Raw genomic sequence first — 21,003 nt, 5'->3', positions numbered from 1 at the left:
ATATAACTTTTTTGTTTCAAAACATTTACATATTAATATTTACATAGTTACATAAATCACAATGCATTTTCTATGTTGATTTGGGATGGTTTTATTTTTAATAGAAGAAATAGAATGAGTAAGTGTATGAATGTGCTTTGAGAAAATGCATCGTGACAGTCTATTTAGAAAATTGTAATTCAAACCAGAGTGGGCAGGAGTCATAGGAAAGGTTGCTGAACTTTGGATGAGTCCTGGGTTGTCAGTCACTTTCTTTCATTCCTTTATGGGCATTATTCTACTGATTTTTGGCTTCTACTGTTAGTCACTCTGGTTGTTAAAATCATCTCCGTAGTGTTTTCAGCTCCGCAGATGTGTCTAGCTGTGGATTTACTTTTACTGAACCAGCCTAGGACTTACTGTGCTTTTCAAATTTGAAAGTTCATGTCTGTCACCAGTTTTGGAAAATCCCACTATTTCCTCAAATGTTATTTCTTTTTTCTACATTCTCCTTTTTCTTCTTCTAATACATCCGTTAGACACATCCCGGCCACCTAAATATTGTTCTCTGTGTATCTGAATTTCTCTTTCATATTTCTGGTCATTTTGATCTCCCAGGTAATTTCTTTAGCTCTGTTTTTTAATCTAGTAATTATTTGTTTCGCTCTGCCCAGTTGCTAATAAACTGGACTAGTGAGGTTTTCCTTTTTCATTTTAATGCCTATATGGTATTTATTTCCAGGACTCTGGTTTGTTTTTAAATCTTCCTACTCTTTTTTTTTATAAAGGAAATCTCTTTTAATTAATTTTTTAAAAATTCCTATTTAATTTTATTTATTTTTTGGTGGGGGAAGGTAATTAGGTTTACTTATGTATTTATTTATTTTTAGAGGAGGTACTGGGAATCAAACCCAGGACCGCACGCATGCTAAGCATGCACTCTACCACTCGAGCTATACCCTCCCCCTCTTCCTAGTCTTTTTTGATAACAACATGTTCTTTTGTCAAGATTTTAAATTTTATATTTTGTGTGTTTAATTATACAAAAAAATACAGCTTATATTTATAGTTTCTGTTATTTTAATTTCTTCTGATTTTTCCTTATGTTATTTTTTTTACTTGTGTGTCTCAGAATTTTGAATTCTGAGCTTATGTTTAGCTGGACTTTCTCTGCTGAAATTCTGTGAAGTGTATGCTGAAGGGTATATGCACCCAGAAAGGTTTTGCCTTTGTTTCTGTAAAGTGCCCCAGAGCGTTACCAACGCGGTATCACTTTTTTAATTAATTACTTAAAGTAATATAATTTAATTTAGAAATGATTTCTATAAATAAAAATTCCTAATTTATATTAATTACTTAACACTTGGCGTTTCCTGGCTTTTGAATTCTGAATACTCAAGAGAACCTTTTTAGTTATCCCACGAGAAGGCCAGACTTCGGTAGATTAATTTCCTGTTATAGTCCTATTTCGGAAGGCAAGTTTATTTTTGCGGTTCACCATTTCCGACTAAAGGCGTGGCCCTGCAGGTGCTCACTTTATGGAAAGTCTCAGTTCTAAGCCCTGCCTCCTGCAAAGCCCAGGGCTTTGTCTCCAGTCCACTGAAACACAAGTAACCTGAAATTCTCTGGTTTTGCGCCTTTTATTCAGTTTTTGATTGCTGGGATTTTCTTTACTTTTCCCCCCAAGCTCTGCTGTGCATGTGATATCATCTTTTACCCAGCATGACTGGTTTTTCAGATTAGCTAGCCTGTCACATTACATAAATCCTATGTGTGGAGGCAGGGGTGTATATACACAGAGAATATACACCTTTAACACTTGAAGAATCTTTTCCTACCAGGAAGGTAAATTGTTATAGATATTACTCAAACGTACAGGAATTGTCAGTGGCTTGATAGTGGGTGAAGCAACTGAGGATATTAGGGGTTATTTATATTCTGTTACCTCAGGCTTTCATTAAGACTCATAGAAATGTATTTATTTAATCAGCATATAGTTAACGAAGTATGTAACTTCATCTACTGGCCAAAAAGGTACTTTTTTTTCCAGGATAAATGTCAGAAAAAGATCCTTTATCTATTGCAGCAAAAAATGGAAGAAAACAACAAACTTAGAAAAAAAAACAAAAAACCTTACAAGTTGCTGTTTGTGGGCCTGAATTTTCTTGATTAGCCGCAGGGTTATGCTACAATCAACAGTTATAACTCACCAAGCGAGGATCAGGGAAAGTTCAGTTTTCTTAAATTCTTATTGTCATGGTGAGGCCCTGGTACAGTAATTTCGACAAGAAAACAAGCACAAATGCTGATTAGTTATCAGATGGTAAATGATCTCAATGAGATGCCGTGAAGTGTAAGCCGTCCCAGGGACAGCACCTTTCGCAATGACACAGTTTTCTTTTTATGATGCAAAATACAAAACAAATATTCTGTAAACTCAGTCCTGAGAAAAAATTACTAGTATGGACGTAGAATCAAATTTTGTCTCTTTCTTGGATTTTTTTATTTTTTATGAAGATATTGAGAAAGTTGCTTGGGTTTTGTTAACTTCAAGCCTTTCTCCACATCTCACTTTCTTGGCGAGGCTCATCCTCCCTGGCCCACAAGTCCTGCAGTTTCCCCTCCTCTTACCCTCTCCCTACAGCCCAGCACACCCACCGCCCTTAACCCCTTTTCCTGTTTTCCCCTTTGGGCATCTCTCCCTTCTAAGATGCCCTATTTTTATGAGTTTATTATGTTTATTATTTTTTATCTGTCTCTCCCCACTAGAAAGTTAAAATCTCCCAAGGGCAGGAATCTTTGTGTTTGTTTATTAATATATTGCCAGCAAATAAAACAGGGCCTGTCACTTAGCAGGTGCTCAAAAATTACTTGGAGGGGGAGGGTGTAGCTCAAGCACTAGCACGCATGCCTATGGTGCATGAGGTCCTGTCTGGGTTCAACCCCCAATACTTCCTACAAAAGTAAATAAATAAAGAAACCTAATTACCTCCCTGCGCCAAAAAAAAAAAAAAATTACTTGGGATGCAAATGAATAATTTTTTATTTCCCTGCCTGTACATCAGAGGGATCTCTCATGGCCCCTCGTTTCCTTACAGAGATACGCGGGTACAAATGTGATCCGTGTATGCCAAGTATGTTGATTCAATGGAAGGAAAGTTGCCATTCGTAGAAAAACACCAGGGACCATTTTTCGGAAGCAGAGTTACTTCACTTTTAAATGTCTTAAAGTTTCCATCTCAGATCTGTTATTCAGTATGTGGCAATTTTACGTATACAACATTGCTTCTACAGCATGGGAAAAATATAACGTTCCGTACTTGGGTAAAGGTCATACCTCATTTTTTTCTTTGAGTTTTGTGATCATAACGATCACGGGACTGTCTTCCTGCCAAACCATCTGCCAGAAGTCATTCACGGTGTTGATCATGGGGCCCTGCGTGGCGATGAACGCTTTCTCCTTGCCGCTGTAGCCCTGGTGTGAGTAAAGAGACAACAATGTTGGCTTTGAAGGTCATGCCTCGTGCCGAAAGTTTGGGTGAAAGATCTTTAAAACAAAAGAGCCCTGCTAGTCCGAAAGCAACACAGACTTTGGCGGCTTCAGGATTCTAGCACCGCAATTTACCTGGCTGTCTCCCAGCAGGGCAGGTGCAGCATACGGTACTGACAGCTCTAATGCTCAGGTCTTTCCAGAGCATCTCAGAAGGAGAATTGCAGCCACAGACACGCAGGAAGGGAAAACATGCTATAAATGACCCACTGCTAGTGTTACTATGACCAAGCAAGCAAAAAAAAAAAAGCCTTGCTAGTAACCAAGTTAAATCAAAATCAATATATTCTGAGGGAAAAAAACCAAAACCCCCCAATAATTCCCAACAGTAAATTGACATGCTCTTCAGGAAGAAATTTAAATTTATTTACTTACCCTAATATAATTAGCATTAATGTAGGTGCTCAAAGAATCAGTTACATGTTTTGGTCTTAAACACACTCTGCTGAGGGGATCTAATGAAGAAAACAAGAAAGAATATAGTAACCAGATTAACTCTTTTAAAAGTTCCTTGGAGCACCAATAACCCGTACACAGCACACTTGTTGTCATAACATGACCATCTGACGTGTGTCAATGTTTTTTGCTGGTGTGTCTGTGTGTCCGGCTCTTGATCCATTTTATTTTATTGTTTTATGTTTATTGAGGGACATTTGGGACCGTCTTGACCCTTGATCCTGACACAAATCTCGCCCATAAGCCTGAGATGATGTTTCTACTTCACGTTATTTTTTTTTGTGGGTTTCTGATTCTTGACCCCATTTCTCATCTCTGCGCCTTTTCTTGTTCTTTGCAGTTTGGGATTTGCCTCAGATCTCCCAACTCTGGCCTCTCTTTTGTCCTGAGCAACCACTCGGTCTGGCCCGAATCTCCTCTCACTATTTGGAAGAAGCTGTCTTTTGTTACCACGGGTTCGTTCACTGACAGCATGAATATCTGATATCAAGTCAATTATTACAGTGCTGGCAACGCTGTCTTAAATTCTAAAATCACTTTCCGTCAAGAAGATGCAAGGCTCTTTGCGAACCATGATGTTACGAAAAACATGGTAGTGATTCTTACCAACATTCTCATAAATGAGTTAAGATCAAATCATCCCTTTACAATTTCTTTAACGCAGTACATTCTAAACCTCTTGAGGGCAAGGATAAGGATTTTTCATGATCTCTAGAAGACCTAGTATTTAGCACAGTGCTTCTATGTATAATAGACAATAAATATCTATTGCATTGATTTAAGTGGTCCCCTCCATTTCTTTAGAAGTCAGTTCCATACATTCCTCTGCAGGAACTGTCCTGTCGCTCTTCTTCCTGACAGGTAAATTTTCAGAGTGCGTCATGCCCAATTTCCTGCCTCCCCATCCACAATTCAGTCCTTCTGCGTACACTCTACCCACCCTAACCCTAGTCTTATGCAGACACTGCTCTTGCCCATGCTGCTCCTGACCCTTTGTTACTAAACCCAATGAGTCTATGGTGGTATTTCTTTTTTCATGTCCTCTCTGTGGAATTCAAAAACTGTTGACCATATATCTTTTTTTTTTTTTTTTTTTTTTTTTTTTTAGTTTTCTCTTCCCTCGGATGCAGGGTCACAGCATTTTGGTTTTCCTGCTACCTCTTCGGTGGTCTCTTTTCAATTTCCTGCTTATTTCGTCTGCCCCCTTTAATGATGCAGATTCTAGGATTCAACTTGACCCTCTTCTGTGCTCACTTGACGCTGCCTTGTTGGGTAATTGGTTCCTTCCCATGATTTTATTACCCATTTCCTGAAGACTCCCAAATATATATCTTACCGAAGGCTACTCTCCTCACTTAGAGACCACATTTAAAAATGTTTTTGTTTCCTTCTGGGTATCCCACAGGTTTGTGAAACTCCACGTGCTCCACGTGTTCCTGATAACCCCCTGTTATTCTTTGTTAGGTGTGCACACTAGTTGTCCTACTGGACTGGACACTCCATGTCCAATCATTCTTACTCTGTCCGTTCTATTTCCTAAAACTTCACTGGGGTCTATCTTGCCTCCATCTTTCCAAGGCTTTCTTCTTAGACAGGGACCTGACTCTCCCATCTGGTTTTACTGCCTTCAGTCTTGTTCTTCACCAATCCATCCTTCTCATAGCTGCCAAGGCGGTGTTTGTAACGTAAAATCTGATCACATCCATGGTCCCTAATTGCCTACAGCAGTATTTCCCAAACTCTTACCTATAAATCATTTCTTCCGTAATATATAGAATGGCATCGTATAATGTGTAAATTAGATCATCCTTAATAAAAGGGGGTTCAGTAATCAAATAAGTATGGAAAACACTGAATTCAACAAACTTGAACCCCATTCCTTTTACTTCAGGATTTCTCGGGATCTTTATTATGCTAATACACTCTGTGAATTTCCAAGAAGACATTATTTACGAACTCGTTTGTCCATTGCACTCATTTTATTATGAATACTTAATGAAAATTCGACCGCCTAGAGCAACACAGCCCAACAGAACTTTCTGTACTGATGGAAATGTTCTCTAGCTGCCTTGTCCAAAATGGTAACCACTAGTCAGGCTGGCTCCTGAGCACTTGAAATGTAGTCCATACAAACTGAGGAACTAAAGTGTTAATTTTATTTAATTTTCATTAATTTAAATTCCCATAGCCAGATGTGGCTAGTACCTGCTCTACTGGACAGTGAAGGTCTAGAGGATGAAACCCAAGCTCCTTAGTGGGTCCGGTCCTGCAAGTCTTCACCTTCTCCCACAGCCTCATCAATAATCACGTTTCTATGTGGACCAGATGCTCCAGTCACGTGGCCCTCTGGCCATCTCCCAAACAGACCATGTTCTTGAAGATTCTTGGCTTCTGCACACATTATTTCCTTGTCTTCTCTGCATGGTAAAGTCTTCCTCTCGGGGCTCAGTTCAAGAAATAGCTTCTTTCTGAAGCCCTCCCTCCGTTGTCTTCCCAGGCAGAATTAGGTAGCCCTTCCTTTGCTCAGGCTCCTTGAGTTTCATTTTAGTATTTAACATCTTGTATTTTAAGTGCTTAAATGTTTGCCTGCTCTTAATGGATTGTGGTGAGCCCCTTGAGAGCAAGGGCTATATTTAATTAACTTTTTGTCCTTTGTGATTTCTATTTGGTATGTGGCTCAGAGAGTGTTTAATATCAGAATTAATTTTGATTAGACAGAGTTAAAACTCTGGTTTTTTTCTAGATGTTTTTTCCTTTCTTAGCAAAGGGGACAGGAAAATTTCCACTCCTTTTCGGTATCCACTGATTATTAAAAGTTTCCACAAACACCCTAAACCACTCATACTTGAAAAGAGGCTCACTTTTTTTCAGTTTTGATAATGCCTACAATGTATATGAGTTACTGGGAACTCGACCTCAGAATTGCTTAGAAGCAGATTTCCTGTCAAGCTAAATTAGCTTTATGTTGGAAATTGGTAATTTGTAGTATTTCTAAGTATTCAGAGATTTCCAAATACTAAAAAAAAACCCCAAAAAACAAAAAAGCCCCACAAGAATACAATGTATGTCTGAGCAGGGGAAAATGTACGGTTCCAACCAAAGCCTTTTTAATGTTAGTATAATCTAATAAAAAAAAAATCCAACGATTAAAAAACCCCCAAATTTTGTTGCCATTGTCACCACTACTGTTATAATTTTATTCATGTGATGCACTGTCAGTCTACATATTAGTCAAATTCACTAGGACAACTTTTTTGAGAGTTGATATTTCTGGATTATATGTTAAATATTTAGCATATCATTCATGGCACATCTGGACAGTAACAATTAGAAATATTATTAATATTTGTGTTAACTAATTAATATTTGTATCAATATAAAAGTATCAATTGAACACTGATCATTTTTCCTCCCTCTCTTACACTCTTCATTTTTCATTTCCTCCTTTCCTTCCTTTCTTTTCTTCCTCTTTCCTTTTTCTCCTTCCTTCCTCCTCAGCTCCCGTCCTTTCTTTCTTTTCTTCCTTCCTTCTTTTCCTCTCTTCTTCCTTCTCTGGTGTCTTCCCGCCTTCCTTTTTCCTTTCTCTTCTCAACCAATTACAAACACATACAGGTTTGGTGTGTAGAACACATGAACTTTCCCTACCCTGGTCTCTTTAAATTACCTTCTGGCAATCTTAAACCTTTTACTTATCAGACAGCGTGGTACCCAGGTCTTGATGTTTTGATTGGCATCATATCAGATTTTGTGAACGGTTAGTTATCCTGTGCTGAAGATTTCCTTTCCAGGAAGAAATGGGCTTGAGGTTTGAAGTCGGAGAAGACGCCATTGGATGAGGGACATGTGCATCACTGCTGGTGACAGGCAAAGGCAGGCACGAGAGGGGGCGGGTAGTTTTCAGAGATGAATTCAAGATAAATAGGAAATGGAAGGAAAGGCAGGGACTGGCCACCCCTTCGGGGTGACTGGGAGTCATTTTCAAATTTGTTGCAGGCGAAAGAGAAGGTTCTAGGCTTGCGTTGTTCACGATGGTAGCCCCTGGCCACGTGCAGGAAAACCTAAGTTAATGAAACTCTAAAAATTTAAAAGCCAGTCCCTAAGGTGCACCAGCTGTACTTCAAGCGGTCGTGGCCACACGTAGCTAACAGCTCTCACGTGTCCATCACTGTGGAGGGTTTTGGTGGACAGTGCTGATTTTGGCAATGCAGGATGGTGACTATGTGAAATTCACTTTTTAAGATCCATGTGAACATTGTAAGAGAAAGCAAGGCTCTTCAATACCCTGTTTTTGAAACTGGAAACTTCTCTCTCCACACTTAGTGTTCTTATTTTCTGGAATTGCGTCTGGGGTTGATGATGGATTTATCTTCAGTTAGGTAGAGAGGAAAAGGAGAAACTAACATTAGCTGAGGGCTTACTATTAGTTGGAACTTTCCTTGGCATTTTTTACAGAGTATTTAATTCCTTCACTAGCCCTACAGGGTAACAGTACTATTACGATTTTTAGGGATAAAGAAAGGACGGTACAGAAGGATTAAGTAGCCCGCCATAAATTGTAAATGCTTTTGCCAGGACAGGAAATCAAGTCTAACTCCAAAATTTTCCCTCAGCCACACAACTTGTGGCTTTAATGAGTGGTTTGCTTATTTGCATAGCCACTCTGTTCCAGGTGCTTATTATAATAAAACAGAAAACATAATTTAGGTAGAAAACATCACCAGACTTTACATTTTTAAATAAAATGATGGCCAGAGTAAATAGAGTTTTTAAATTTTATCTATATTGTACTAACAAACTGACTGCATGAAAGAAATATACATAAAATTTATTATTATCCTTTGTTGTACAAATAATTTCATATTGATATAAGAACAGTTTTTTTCCCCATTGTTCTGGTGTTTAGGACATAGACATAATTTCATCACTAATATTTGTTTATATTGCAAAGTAATTTGATATAAACTTGACCTTAGCCCTTTAATCTATCACTTAAGAATGTTCTGAGTGAGGCTGACATCATCCTTAGAAAACAGCTACAATTTAATTAGTCCTTGGCCATCCATATTTCTGCTGCAGAACATCCTCCCAATTATATCACCTCACTAATATGTACAAGCCGGAACCTTTCCAACTTGAGAGTTTATTGCAGGTTGAAACAATAAAAACAATTATGATATTTAAAATCTTCATCACTGAAAAATTATTATTTTATGGAGTGTTTCAAATGTATCCCATATTACAGTCTAAAATAAACCATAAATAGCAGCTTTTCTTATTCATTCCAGTCTTTTGTGATGATTTTCAACCAACAATGTGGCTTGCCCAGGCTATATTTACTAAATTTATTTTGCTCAACAGGGGGTGGGTGGGGTATTCAGGCTACAGACATTTTTCAACAGAAAATCCGTCATTTGCAACATCAGTTGTCAGCACAGGTGCCCTGGTTCAAGTGACCCACCCAGTTCTGGGAATGGAAAAGCTGACACAGGACGATGGAGCAGTCGTCTGATACCATCTGGGCAGGAAACAGAGAAGGCTGAACTTTAAAATAATCCTGATAATTTCCAAATCCTTCTGAGATTAGGTGGTTAAGTATAATAATTGCAATGGATGTACACGCCCTAATTATTTATGTTTAGTGAATTTCAGATGAAAATTCCTGAGAGAGTCAGAGAGAGAGAGAGAGAGTCACTGGTTCTAACACTTTCATTGCCTCCAGCCAACTGTAATTAGAAAATATCTTTCAACAGTGACTACCCCTTAGGTGAGGAGATTTAACTATGCAGACCAGTTGAAAATATGTTACAATGGAGTAATATTTACAATGTGTTTCCAACTCCAACAGAAGGGGAAACCCAAAGATACCATTAACAGTAATTCATGCTCTATTACCATAAATATGGAGAATTTGGTATTTTATGAGTGAATTAATGGACTGAATTATGAAGACTCAACTATTTCAATGTCAATAGCTAAAAAAAAAAAATTTGTGGCTCCATTTTTCCAGAGCTATTGCCTTGAGATGTTTGTGGATTTTGCCAAAGCTCCAACTATATCTGTTTAATGACTGACAATATTGCTTCCTCTCCAAAGTATTTTTGCTATTCTAGGCAGAATTACTTACTCAGTCCTCTTCATAATCCTACACCACTTGGGCAAGATCTCTATTCTGGCTCTTATTGTATTGAACATAATTACTTGTTTATGTATCTCTCCTCTCTAGTCTGTGACCTCCTTGATCTTATGTGCTGCTCCTTATTCCTTGTTGGTTTCTGACATCTAGCTCATTGCTTGATCATTGATCAATTTCATGGACTTAAATTTAGTTTTAACATAGTCTAAACACTGTTTCTCAAAGTGTGGTCCTGGTATCATCTGCATCAAAATCACCCTCATATCTCCTAGAAATACAGATTCCTGGGTTCAATAGAACCTACTTAAACAGAATCCCTGGGGTGGGGCATAGGACTCTGGGTTTTTAACAGGGACTCTAGGTTAAGCACAATGAAGTCTGGTTACAGCTTTTTTGAGATAGAATGCACATACCAAACAATTCATTCATTTAAAGTGAGCCGTCACAGAGTTTATTTTTACTTTTTTTAATTCCCAGAGATGTGCAACCATCAGTGGTGGAAAGCATGTGGGCAGATGTGTTTGGGTTTGAATCTTGCTTCTTTAATGTCTATAAGCCTCAGTTTCCATCTCTGTAAAAAAGGAACAATAATATCTTTCTGAGTTACGATGAGAAAGCTAACACTGAACACTTTGTTGTGTGTGAAGCACTGGACTTGACAACAACCCTGTGGGGTGGATACTATTACTCCTGCTTCACAGATGAAGTTAAGGAATTTACCCACGGCCATACAGTAAGTGGTGTGGCTGGATCTGAACCCCAGCAGTATGGCTCTGGAGGCAGCCCCTGTAGCTCCCAGACTCTTCTGTGAAGATCCAAGATAGCAAATAGAATGTTTCTAGGAAGGATAACATTTTGTTATCCCCCAAGTAAATGCCATCCCCTTTAGCAGTCATTTCTCACGCTCTCCAACACTAGGCAACAACTGTAGCTTCTGTCTCTACAGATTTGCCTAACTAGACACATCGTATAAATGTTATTATACAATATAAGGTCTTCTGTGATGGCTTCCTTCACTTAGCATAATGTGTTCAAGGTTCATCCACGTTGTAGCACCACACATCGGCACCTCATTACTTTTTATTGCTGAATAATATTCCATTGTGTGAAGATACTACATTTGACTCATCCATTCATTGCTTGATGGATATTTTGTTTGTTTCTACTCTTTGGGCTGTTATGACTAATGCTGTTACAAACATTTGTGTACAGCTTTTATGTGGACACATGTTTTTATTTTTCTTGGGTATATTCCTAGGAGTAGAATGTCTGAGTTATACAGTAACCCTAGGTCTTACCTTCTGAGGAACCACCAGACTGTTCCTAAGCACCTGCACCATTTTACATCCCTACCCACTAAGCATGAAGGTTCCCATTTCTCTATATCCTTGCCAACACTTTCTATTGTCTTTTTTATTATAATCATGTGGATACACAATGGTATCTCATTGTGTTTTTTCTTAAACAATTTTTTTCTTTTTTTTTTCATTGTGGTGTTGAGCAATTTTTTATTTGGTCACTGGTCATTTGTATATCTTTTATGGAGAAATGTCTATTTTAAGTCCTTTGTCCATTTTAAAATTGGGTTATTTGTCTTTCTATAATTGACTTATAAGAGTTCTTAAATATTCTAAAGATGAGATGTATAATTTACAAATATTTTCTCCCATTTTGTGAGTCATCTTTTTCTTTGTTTTTAAACTTTTTTTATTGAGTTATAGTCATTTTACAATGTTGTGATCTTTTTATTTTCTTGATGGTGTCCTTCGAAGCACAGAACTTTAAAATTTTGATCAAGTTCAATGTATGCTTTTTTGTTGTTGCTTATACCTTGCTGTCATATCTAAGAAATCACTGACTAATTCAAGGTCATGAAAATTTACATCCACTTTGTATGAACAATTTTATTTTCGCCCTTACATTTAGGCCTCTGATCCACTTTGAATTAATTTTTGTATATTGTGTGAGGCATATTTTTTTTTTTTTTTTTGCAGGTGGATATCCAGTTGTCTCAGCACCATTTATTGAAAAGACTATTCTTTCCCCATTGATCTGCCTGACACCCTTAGTGAAAATCATCTGGCCATAATGTGTGCCACAGTAAAGTTCCTGAACCATGTGTCAACTGGAATTGTGAGCTGATGATTCTAATCAGAGTAATACAAGATAAAGTTACTAACCTCAGACCACTTGAATGATTATTAGTCCTGATATGTGTTTTCAGCTTCCAAGTGTGTATATGGAAATTGTGAGGATGGGAGATGGTGAGGTGGGGGGTGAATGGGGAAGGCTTGTGCTCTGCAAGACAAACTATTTACTTGGAAGAAAAGAAAGAAAGAAAGAGAGAGCGAGAAAGCAAGCAAGCAAGAAAGGAAGGAAGAAAGAAACTTACTTGGCAAAATGGTCTTATAGCGATTTTTAGTTCCATGACGTGGAATGTCAATTTCTTTGGGATCCACAAAGTTCATTGGTATTTCCTGCAATAATAAATGATATCAAATAGTGTATCTAATGCTGCCACAAAGGAAGTCTTCACAGGGGGTAATCTGATCCAGGGTTCTACTGGACTTCAAAGTCATTTATAAAACAACAGACCACCCCTCTGGTTGGCCAACACCCTTCCTTTCATAAACATACCAGCTGCACCCTGACAAGCTGACTTTAAGAAAAGGCTTTGTGTGTTAGAGAGTATTACTATATCTGTAGTTACTAAAGAGACACAGGCAATTTTGGTTAGGTTCTAAGAATCCTGTTCTGACATAATTGCTGGAAATCTATAAACAGGCAACAAAAAAAAATCTGCTTTTAAAACAATGTATTCCAATTTCTTCCAGTCTTTCTGTAGGTTCATTACCAAAAACTTCTTTATGATGGATTCACTTTTAACATGAATTGTAATTCTTTTAGCATTATGAAAACCTTCCTTCCCAAATGGTAAATATAAAGGGCATTTTTGTTGATTCGAGTGATGATCATATGATGCATTTTTTGTATTAAGAAAGATTGACATTGTGCAGTTCCTTTTGTGGTTGTAAATGCATTATTTTTAGTGAAGGGCACCCAGGCATTGTCATCTCCCACTTGAGAAGGATATAAATATTCTTATTCAAACAGAATATATGTCAAATGATGGGGGAAGGAACAATTAGCGTAGAAGTGGCTCTCTGTGTGAGACCTGTAAGGTGAGCGTCTGAAGCCAACTTGGACAAAGAAAACAACAAGTCAAAATTTTCAAAATGGTCCAAACAAATATTTAAAGATTTGGTTATACAAAATAGGATGTTCTCTAACTTAAAATTCTGCAAAGGATTGCTTAACTAAGGTTAGTATGAAATGAAATAACTTTTATCCCTAGATCACATAAGATAATATTTTTGTTACTTTCACTTTCCCTGGCAGAAAATAGAACTCGACACTCTAATATTCATTGAAATGAAAGAAAGTATCTACAAATTGATTAAAATTAGTCCTTGTTTTCAGTTAATCTGAAAATCTGAGAAAAGCCTGACTATACGATGAATTTAAGGCTTAGTCTATAGAGAGTAGCTTACTTTTAAAATATCATTTTGTAAGTTTGCATTATTTTAGCTATTTGTGAGATTTATTCCTCCTCTCTGCTCCAACGGGATGTTACAAGTTCTCAGTTCCAAGTTACCAAAATAAGCAGATTGTTGGATGTTCAATAGAAACCACATGCTCATGCTTGGTAATTTCAAACAAGTTAGTCTGTTTTGGTAAAGCAGTAAATACGTTGATTTCTCCCTGCTCTTTCCTTTTTCTGACACACACTGACAATTTGTCATCTTCTAGCATTATCCTTCTCCTCCACCTTCCTTGTTGGCTTCATCTTTCCTTCTAGGGAAGTAGCCCATGTCAAAGGCTTATCTCATAGAACAAAGAACTCTCTGTGGTTCTAGACAAGAATACTAGGGGTAACTTTGGCCGCCTGTGTGATCGTTGACTGATTCTTTTAACCCCCACGTCTCACTTTCTTCATATATAAAAAGATGACATGCTACCAAGTCTAATTTTTAAAACTGCATCCTTGTATTTTACTTCGGACACTTAATAATAATTGATAAAGATAATGGATCTAAACCATTGTTGGACCTTTCACCATTAGGGTGGTTGCGAATATCTGCACTAATCCTAGGGTGGCCAATTTATTATACCCAACAGACACGGCTTCACATGTACAACTGATCCATCAGGCAAGGGATTCTATACAATGGATATTTCCCCTGGGCATCTGTCTAAGGTTTCATCTGTCTCCATGCTCTTTGGGAAGAAATTCTCACACATTAAGTTATCACCAGCAGCACACATCTGTCACCATCATTTTTAGCTGAATGAAACTCATCATCATCTTTAGCTCACATCTGGTCTACCTCTTGTGTTCCTTATTTCATCAAAGGGCACTGAATGCACCCTGTTGCTCAAGTCCAAGAACAGGGGTGTCATCCCTAACTTCTCCCTTTCTCTTGGCTGCCTTACCTGATTAAGCTCACTTATTGTAGATATCTGCAGATTCTCCCAATGTTCACTGCTACTATCTTAGTTTGGACCACCATCACAGTACCACAGGATTATCTCTAGAGTCTCCAAAATACCTCTTGCTAATGCTGACTCTACTGCAGATAGTGATCTTTTTCAAACACAAGTCTAAACCCTTAAATGTGTACTGAGACGTGGATTTCTTTTATATCTCCGAAGCTCAATTTTTGTCACTCCTCGCTTCAATTTCAATGCTCCTGTCAAACTGAACAATTTAATTTCCTAAGCTGTGACAGTAAGGCTGTTCCTTCATCCCGGAATGCCCAGCTCCTTTCTGTCACTTCTTTGTCTGGCCAGCTCCTGAATATCTGCCTCAATTTCACTATCATGTTCTAGTTTGAACACTTACCAATAGTTGGTGAGATGCAGCCTGGATCTAAATTTTTTGCATTTAAGCTTTTGAACTATAACCATTTAAGTGTAAGCTGCCTGAGTGGAGGACAGTGTCATTTTAGTATATATCTCTAGTGCCCAGTAAATCAAAATACCTACTTAAGAATGAATAATAAACAGCCAGCTCACCATAAATTCACTTTGGAGTAAATGTGAACTTGCCACGACGTCCCTCAGCTGTGACCTTGTGAGAATTCGGCTGGCTGACTGCAGATACTCCATTGCTACCTTCTCCCGTGGGGTTGGTATGGTCACAAAGGGTTCAACGTTCCCCAAGCTACTCATGTCCAACGTAAGAGATACGTTGGACCCTCGTCTACATTGGAGAAGAAAGTTATTAGGTTTAAACACTGCATGAATTATTTTGAGCATATAAGTTTGTCTTTCTGTATATACACACACAATTCAGTAAGAACTATTACAGAAATAAAGACCAAATGTTTTCTTTTATGGTACCATAGTTGACTACAGCAACTACTCATAGTTTCTTTATAGGAAACTGACAGTTTTGTTGTCAGAAATAACTCTGAATTGAGAAAATGCACTATAATTTATTAAGGGGTATAGCTGCTACAGAAAAAACAAAATGGCTAATGATATGAAGTGAAAATTTTAGGAAAAGTAAACATCACATTTGAATTGAGGAATGAGATGTAACACAAACCAACTTTATTTATGTGTATATATGAGAATCTAGTATATAATCCTATATCCACTGACATCAATATACTATACTCATGATTTTACTGAACACAGAAAGCTCAGAGGAGAAAAACAATCTTTTTATTTTAGTTCAAGTTATTGCCATTGACCTAGAATTTAAAAGTTTAAAATGTATACATTTTTTCTAACCTCTGATGAATCCCTAAAAGGTAGCTTTTGCATCCTCCATTTACGTATGTATGTAGACACGCAAGTATATGTATGTATTTGCATATGCATGCATGTCCTTATTTAATTCTGTGATAAATTTATAAGGGACCACAGACCCTTGTTCTAAGTTACAATTGACTTTCCCTTTGTTATTCCCCTCCTCTGGTTGGGAGTCAAGGTGGGGTTCTTCCAACATAGAAAGGCTCCTTGCGTCCTAAATAGAAGGTATGAGTGTCTCTTACTAGTACATTAGCTGTGTGGAACCAAGGAGTAACTATAAAATAGTATGTGCTGAGGGTCAAAGTCAGAGATTGTATTTAAAGAATTGTTAAATTTAAAGAGGCCTGAGGTGTGAGTCAGGTGGTCAAGTATGGTGCCAAGTGGTTGGTGTCCCAAGGAAATGGACAGCAGGCAAATACAGGTCAAAACAAGTTGACTAAAGAGAATACAAGTAGAGACTAGGTCCAGCATGCCATTTCCTTTGAACGGTGTTGCACATGTGTGGAGTATTACATCAGGAAATATGTGGCTGGAGCTTAATTTTAAGAAATGGAAAATTATTAGAACATACCACAAAAAATCCATTAAAAAAAGTATCAGTTCTTTCCTCCTATGAATTTGCTTCTCGTTGCAGCTTTGGTGTCGTTCTACAGTTTGATAAGTAACGTTGTTATTCTCATTAATTTCTAAGTGGTCTGTAATTGTAGTTTTAACTCTTGCTTTAATTTGATGGTAATTTAAGTGTTTGCCCATTTATTTTCCTTATTCATGTCTATTTATAGTACATGGAAATCAGAATGACTAATTATTGGGATTTATTGATTCTTTTTTTGAGACAAATACTATAATAAAATTTCCTAAATATTTCACAGATGTTTTGCTGGCTGCTAGTTTGGTTTTCTATCTATTTATCTGTTGGTATATATGTCTATAAATCATACATATACACACACATATGTACATCACATCACTTTATATATTATATTATGATATATTATTAAATATACTATTCCAATCTATTTTTTCTTTACTTTTTTCCTACTAGATTTTTCATAGCTTGAGATATGTATGTGAGTCTTCCATGATAACTACGTTTGTTATTTTCCCTTATATTTCTAACATTTATATATTTCAGCCATTATCTTACTTGAAGAGATTTATAACTGTATCTTCACTGTAAATTTTACCAATATTCGATACTTTCCTTCTCATTAATTTTATGTCTGGCCTCACATCTGACTCTTTCCCCCAGTTTTATTGAGACATAATTGATACCCAGCACTGTGTAAGTTTAAGGTGTACAGCATCATGGTTTGATTTACATGTTATAAAATGATTACCACAGTAAGTTTAGTTAACATCTACCATCTCATATAGATAACAAATAACAAGTTTTTTTTTTCTTGTAGTGAGAACTTCTAGGCTCTGTTCTCTTAACAACTTTCAAATACCCCATTCAGTAGTGTTAACTACAGTCCTCATGTTGTATACTACACCCCTAGTACATATTTATCTTATAACTGGAATTTTGTACAATTTGACCACCTTCATCCAGTTCACCCTCCCCCCATCCCCCCACATACAATATTGACACACCTGCTGTTTTTTTTTTTTTTGGCATGTTCTTGAAAAACCTTTTATAGTTTCTATTATGTTTAATGCTCTTGAATCACTGCATTAGCTGATTAAGAGACAGCATTCTGGCTACCTCACTAACTATCACCTACCTGACTGAGGAATGGTTGCCCCCCCCCCCCCCCCGGCCGGTGGCTGCTGGTGGCGATGGACATGGCTCCTGTGTTTCTGAGTAGGGGATAAGCAGTCGGGGAGGAACAAAGACTGGTTCTACTTCCAGGCCAAGAATTTTAATCTGTTTTTTTGTGGGAAAGCAGCTTTTAAAGTTTCCCAAACCAGTTCTTTTGGCCTTTAAACTGCAGAAATTCTTTCCTGATTCTGATTTGCCTTATTGGTCTTAGTTTTTAGTGTATTTGTGAGAACTTGACTTTTGCTGGTTTCATACGTGTTTTACTAAGGAGCTGGGAGAAGCAGCTTAAGGGATTGCTAATCAAATGCTATTTTAAACTACTATTCCATTCAGTCCATTTTCAGCCCTAAAATACAAAACTTGTCAATTGGAGGCTACTCAGTGCTACCATGGTTTAGCAGAAAGCAAGGTCTCTTCCATCCAGAGTGGTCAGAGTAAACGTACGAAGGAGGATGAATTGAGTTGGGCCTTGAAGATAAAAGATAAATTTGGGGTAGAGGGTTATTTCAGAGAGACAGTCTGGCAGGAAAAAAAAAAAGTGTGAGAACAGGAAATGATAAGGCATCTTTGAGAAATCACTGAGCAGCAATTTGAGCTGGAGTTCAGTTGTGTAGAAATATATTTTGGAATTGGGGGGCAGGGTCACGTAGGAGAGCTGAGAGAGAAACAAGAGTCATAGAAATAACACTATAAAAAGCCTGCCCAGGTCCAGAAAAGAGAGAATTCAGAACATCAGGTTATATCAACTTCCGTTTTGGCTTACATTTAGCATACTCAGCCCAGACCTGGAGGATTAAGAGCCTCTAGGATCCACGCCTAAGGTCCTTTTGATCTAATGAGTACATTTTCTAAGGATTCTGGGATCAGCTGGGAACCATGGAAGCGTTTTCATTCAAATTGACTTGGTAAGGGAGAATGTCCAGCAAGGAGAAGAAAGAAAGGAAACAAATACGTATTAAGCACCTACTATTTGCCAAGCTCTGTTCTAAGCACTTTCACACATGGTATCTCAATCTTCACAGCAGCTCTCTCAGGTGTTATCTCCCCCCATTTCACAGGTAAAGAAATAATGAACAGGAACGTGAGAGCGGAGCAAAGATTCAATCCAAGTTAGAACTTGGCTCTAAAGCTCCTCCTGCTTTGTCTTCCAAAAGCAAGGGTACGGTGGGCAGATGAGGTCAGACTCTGCAGAGCCCGATGTGGAATGGAGTCAGTTGTTGGGGGAAAGTTAGGATGACTGGAGGAGAATGTGGAGACAGTGTAGTATTCAGGGTATAAATTCAACCTTTCCGTTCGTACTTGTCTGGGCTCAAATCCTGCCTCTCCCATGCCTCTGTGGTGGTGGACCTTTGGTCTGCCTTTTAGACTTGTTACATCTCAATTTCCTCCTCTTTGTGAAATGAATTCAGTGTACCTATTCAGAGGATTATTACAAAGGTTAAACGATAGTTTAAGTAAACTGCTTATAAAAAGAGATGCCAAATTATTAAATTTGGGTAATAATGAATAAAGGCCTATATAACTCTCCTTTTGCTTCTCTAACGCATCCATTTTAAGAGATCTTCATAAAAACTCAAGCATTGTTGACACTAAGATTAATTTTAAGGTTTTGAAATCAATGGATAGAATCTATAGTTTGTCACTAAGGAAGAGGACAGCCTTCTTAATAACCTATTTGTCTTGAAATTTCCTTTTATTATGGCAAACCCATTTCCCCTGAACCCTAAATAACTCCAGAACACTTCATCTCAACACTTCAGACAATGTCTCAAAGCTCATTTATGGAGCCAAACTTGCACAGGCTGTTGACCTTCCAGAGAACACTTTCCACAAAACATCCCTTCTCATGAGAGCTCTTCTGTCCTGGCCATGAAATATTACCATCGGATGTCATTAGCCTGGAAAAATCTCTGCTTTTGCTAATTATTATTTTTGAGGAACAGACAATATCTAGGTTAACTGAAACATAGTGGAATCAGGGAATAGAATTAGTAGAATCAACATAAAAATGTGTACACTTCTTAGTCATGTCTTGGGTTGGAGAAAAGGGATTAAATAAACATCTATATATATTTTGAAGAGTTATTATTTTTACTATAAAACTAACACATGTTCATTGTAGAAAATTTAAAATTTAGGAGTTTTGAAAAGAAATTAAAACCACCTAGAGTCACATAAACTTCACTCACATTTAAATTGACATTTCAAGTTTGCTATTTTATAGGCAGTAAGGGCAGTGACTTACTGTTTTAATTTTGATTTCTTTGATTAGAGATGAGGATAAATATATTGTCATATGACTATTGTTCATTTATTGGCCCTTACTTTTGAGAATTGTCGGTTCATGCTCTTAATGTTTATATTGTGGCATTTATGAACTCACTATTGATTGCTAAGATATAGATGATATAAATTATTTCTCAGGCATAGTTGTTGCATATACTGTTGCCTTAAAATACTAAGGGTTTAAAAAATATATATTGACATTTAGTCAAATGTTAAAATTTACAAATTAAATATTAAAACAAACTAAAAAAGTAAAGATACTAATCTTTTGTGGTTTCTTGTATTATTTTAAAATACACAGAAATTCTTCTCCTGGAAGTTTAGATTTTTAAAAAAACTTAACCTTTTAATCTATTTGTAATTTACTTTGGGGTACGGCAAAGGTGAGAATGACCTAGGTTTCATTTCCCTGAATAGGTTATCAACATTCCTAATACAATTTACTAAACAATCTAGGGAAGGCATGTGTCGGAGAAATATGAGGATATTAGATATTTAAGTAGCTGTCACTGACTAATGATCTGAAGGAGAAAAATACCACTTTAATGAACTAAGAGAATGTGCATTTGCTTTATAGTCTCCCTAAACGAAATAGTAACAAGGGAGGAATGAATCAGAAAGACATTTCAAAAAGAAGATAAAAACACAAGCTTAAGAAATTAAGAGAAAATTTAAATTCAGAGAAAGGAACGAAAATCTAAAGAATTTTTAAACAACAGAACTAATGGAAGGAGATCTGGACCTTTAATAAAAACCAAATGTGGAAAACTAAGAACACACAGTCGTATTAACGACTTTGCTTCTTTTTTGTTATGTAACTCTGGACAAACTGTTTCGACTTTTTATTTTTCAATGCCTCATGATTGCCGTTGGACAAAAGGGAACATAATAAAAAGCTTTATCAAGCTCCCACTGTAGCACCAATTATTATTTATGCCAAAAAATAAATAAGAGGGAGGAAATTCAAAAGATACCAATGCAAACAATTGAAGGAAAAAGCAAATTCTTAAGGAA

At 37.1% G+C, this 21,003-nt stretch overlaps 1 protein-coding gene across 4 annotated transcripts in view; it reads right to left on the bottom strand.

Moving 5' to 3' along the window:
• Positions 1-21,003, bottom strand: part of PTPRR (protein tyrosine phosphatase receptor type R) — a 228,771-nt gene that overhangs the window by 30,250 nt on the left and 177,518 nt on the right. For all 4 annotated transcript variants that reach the window (XM_032493767.1, XM_006191107.3, XM_032493768.1 and 1 more), the window contains 4 exons: positions 15,195-15,381; positions 12,511-12,595; positions 3,905-3,984; positions 3,317-3,454 (listed from right to left, as the gene is read on the bottom strand). In XM_032493767.1, coding sequence (XP_032349658.1) covers positions 3,317-3,454; positions 3,905-3,984; positions 12,511-12,595; positions 15,195-15,381 — 490 coding nt within the window. The remainder of the gene's footprint in view (positions 1-3,316; positions 3,455-3,904; positions 3,985-12,510; positions 12,596-15,194; positions 15,382-21,003) is intronic.

Source organism: Camelus ferus, chromosome 12, assembly GCF_009834535.1.
Source record: "Camelus ferus isolate YT-003-E chromosome 12, BCGSAC_Cfer_1.0, whole genome shotgun sequence".
Lineage (NCBI taxonomy): Eukaryota > Metazoa > Chordata > Mammalia > Artiodactyla > Camelidae > Camelus > Camelus ferus.
The sequence above is the reverse complement of the archived record's forward strand: the minus strand, read 5'-3'. Positions and strand labels throughout refer to the sequence as shown.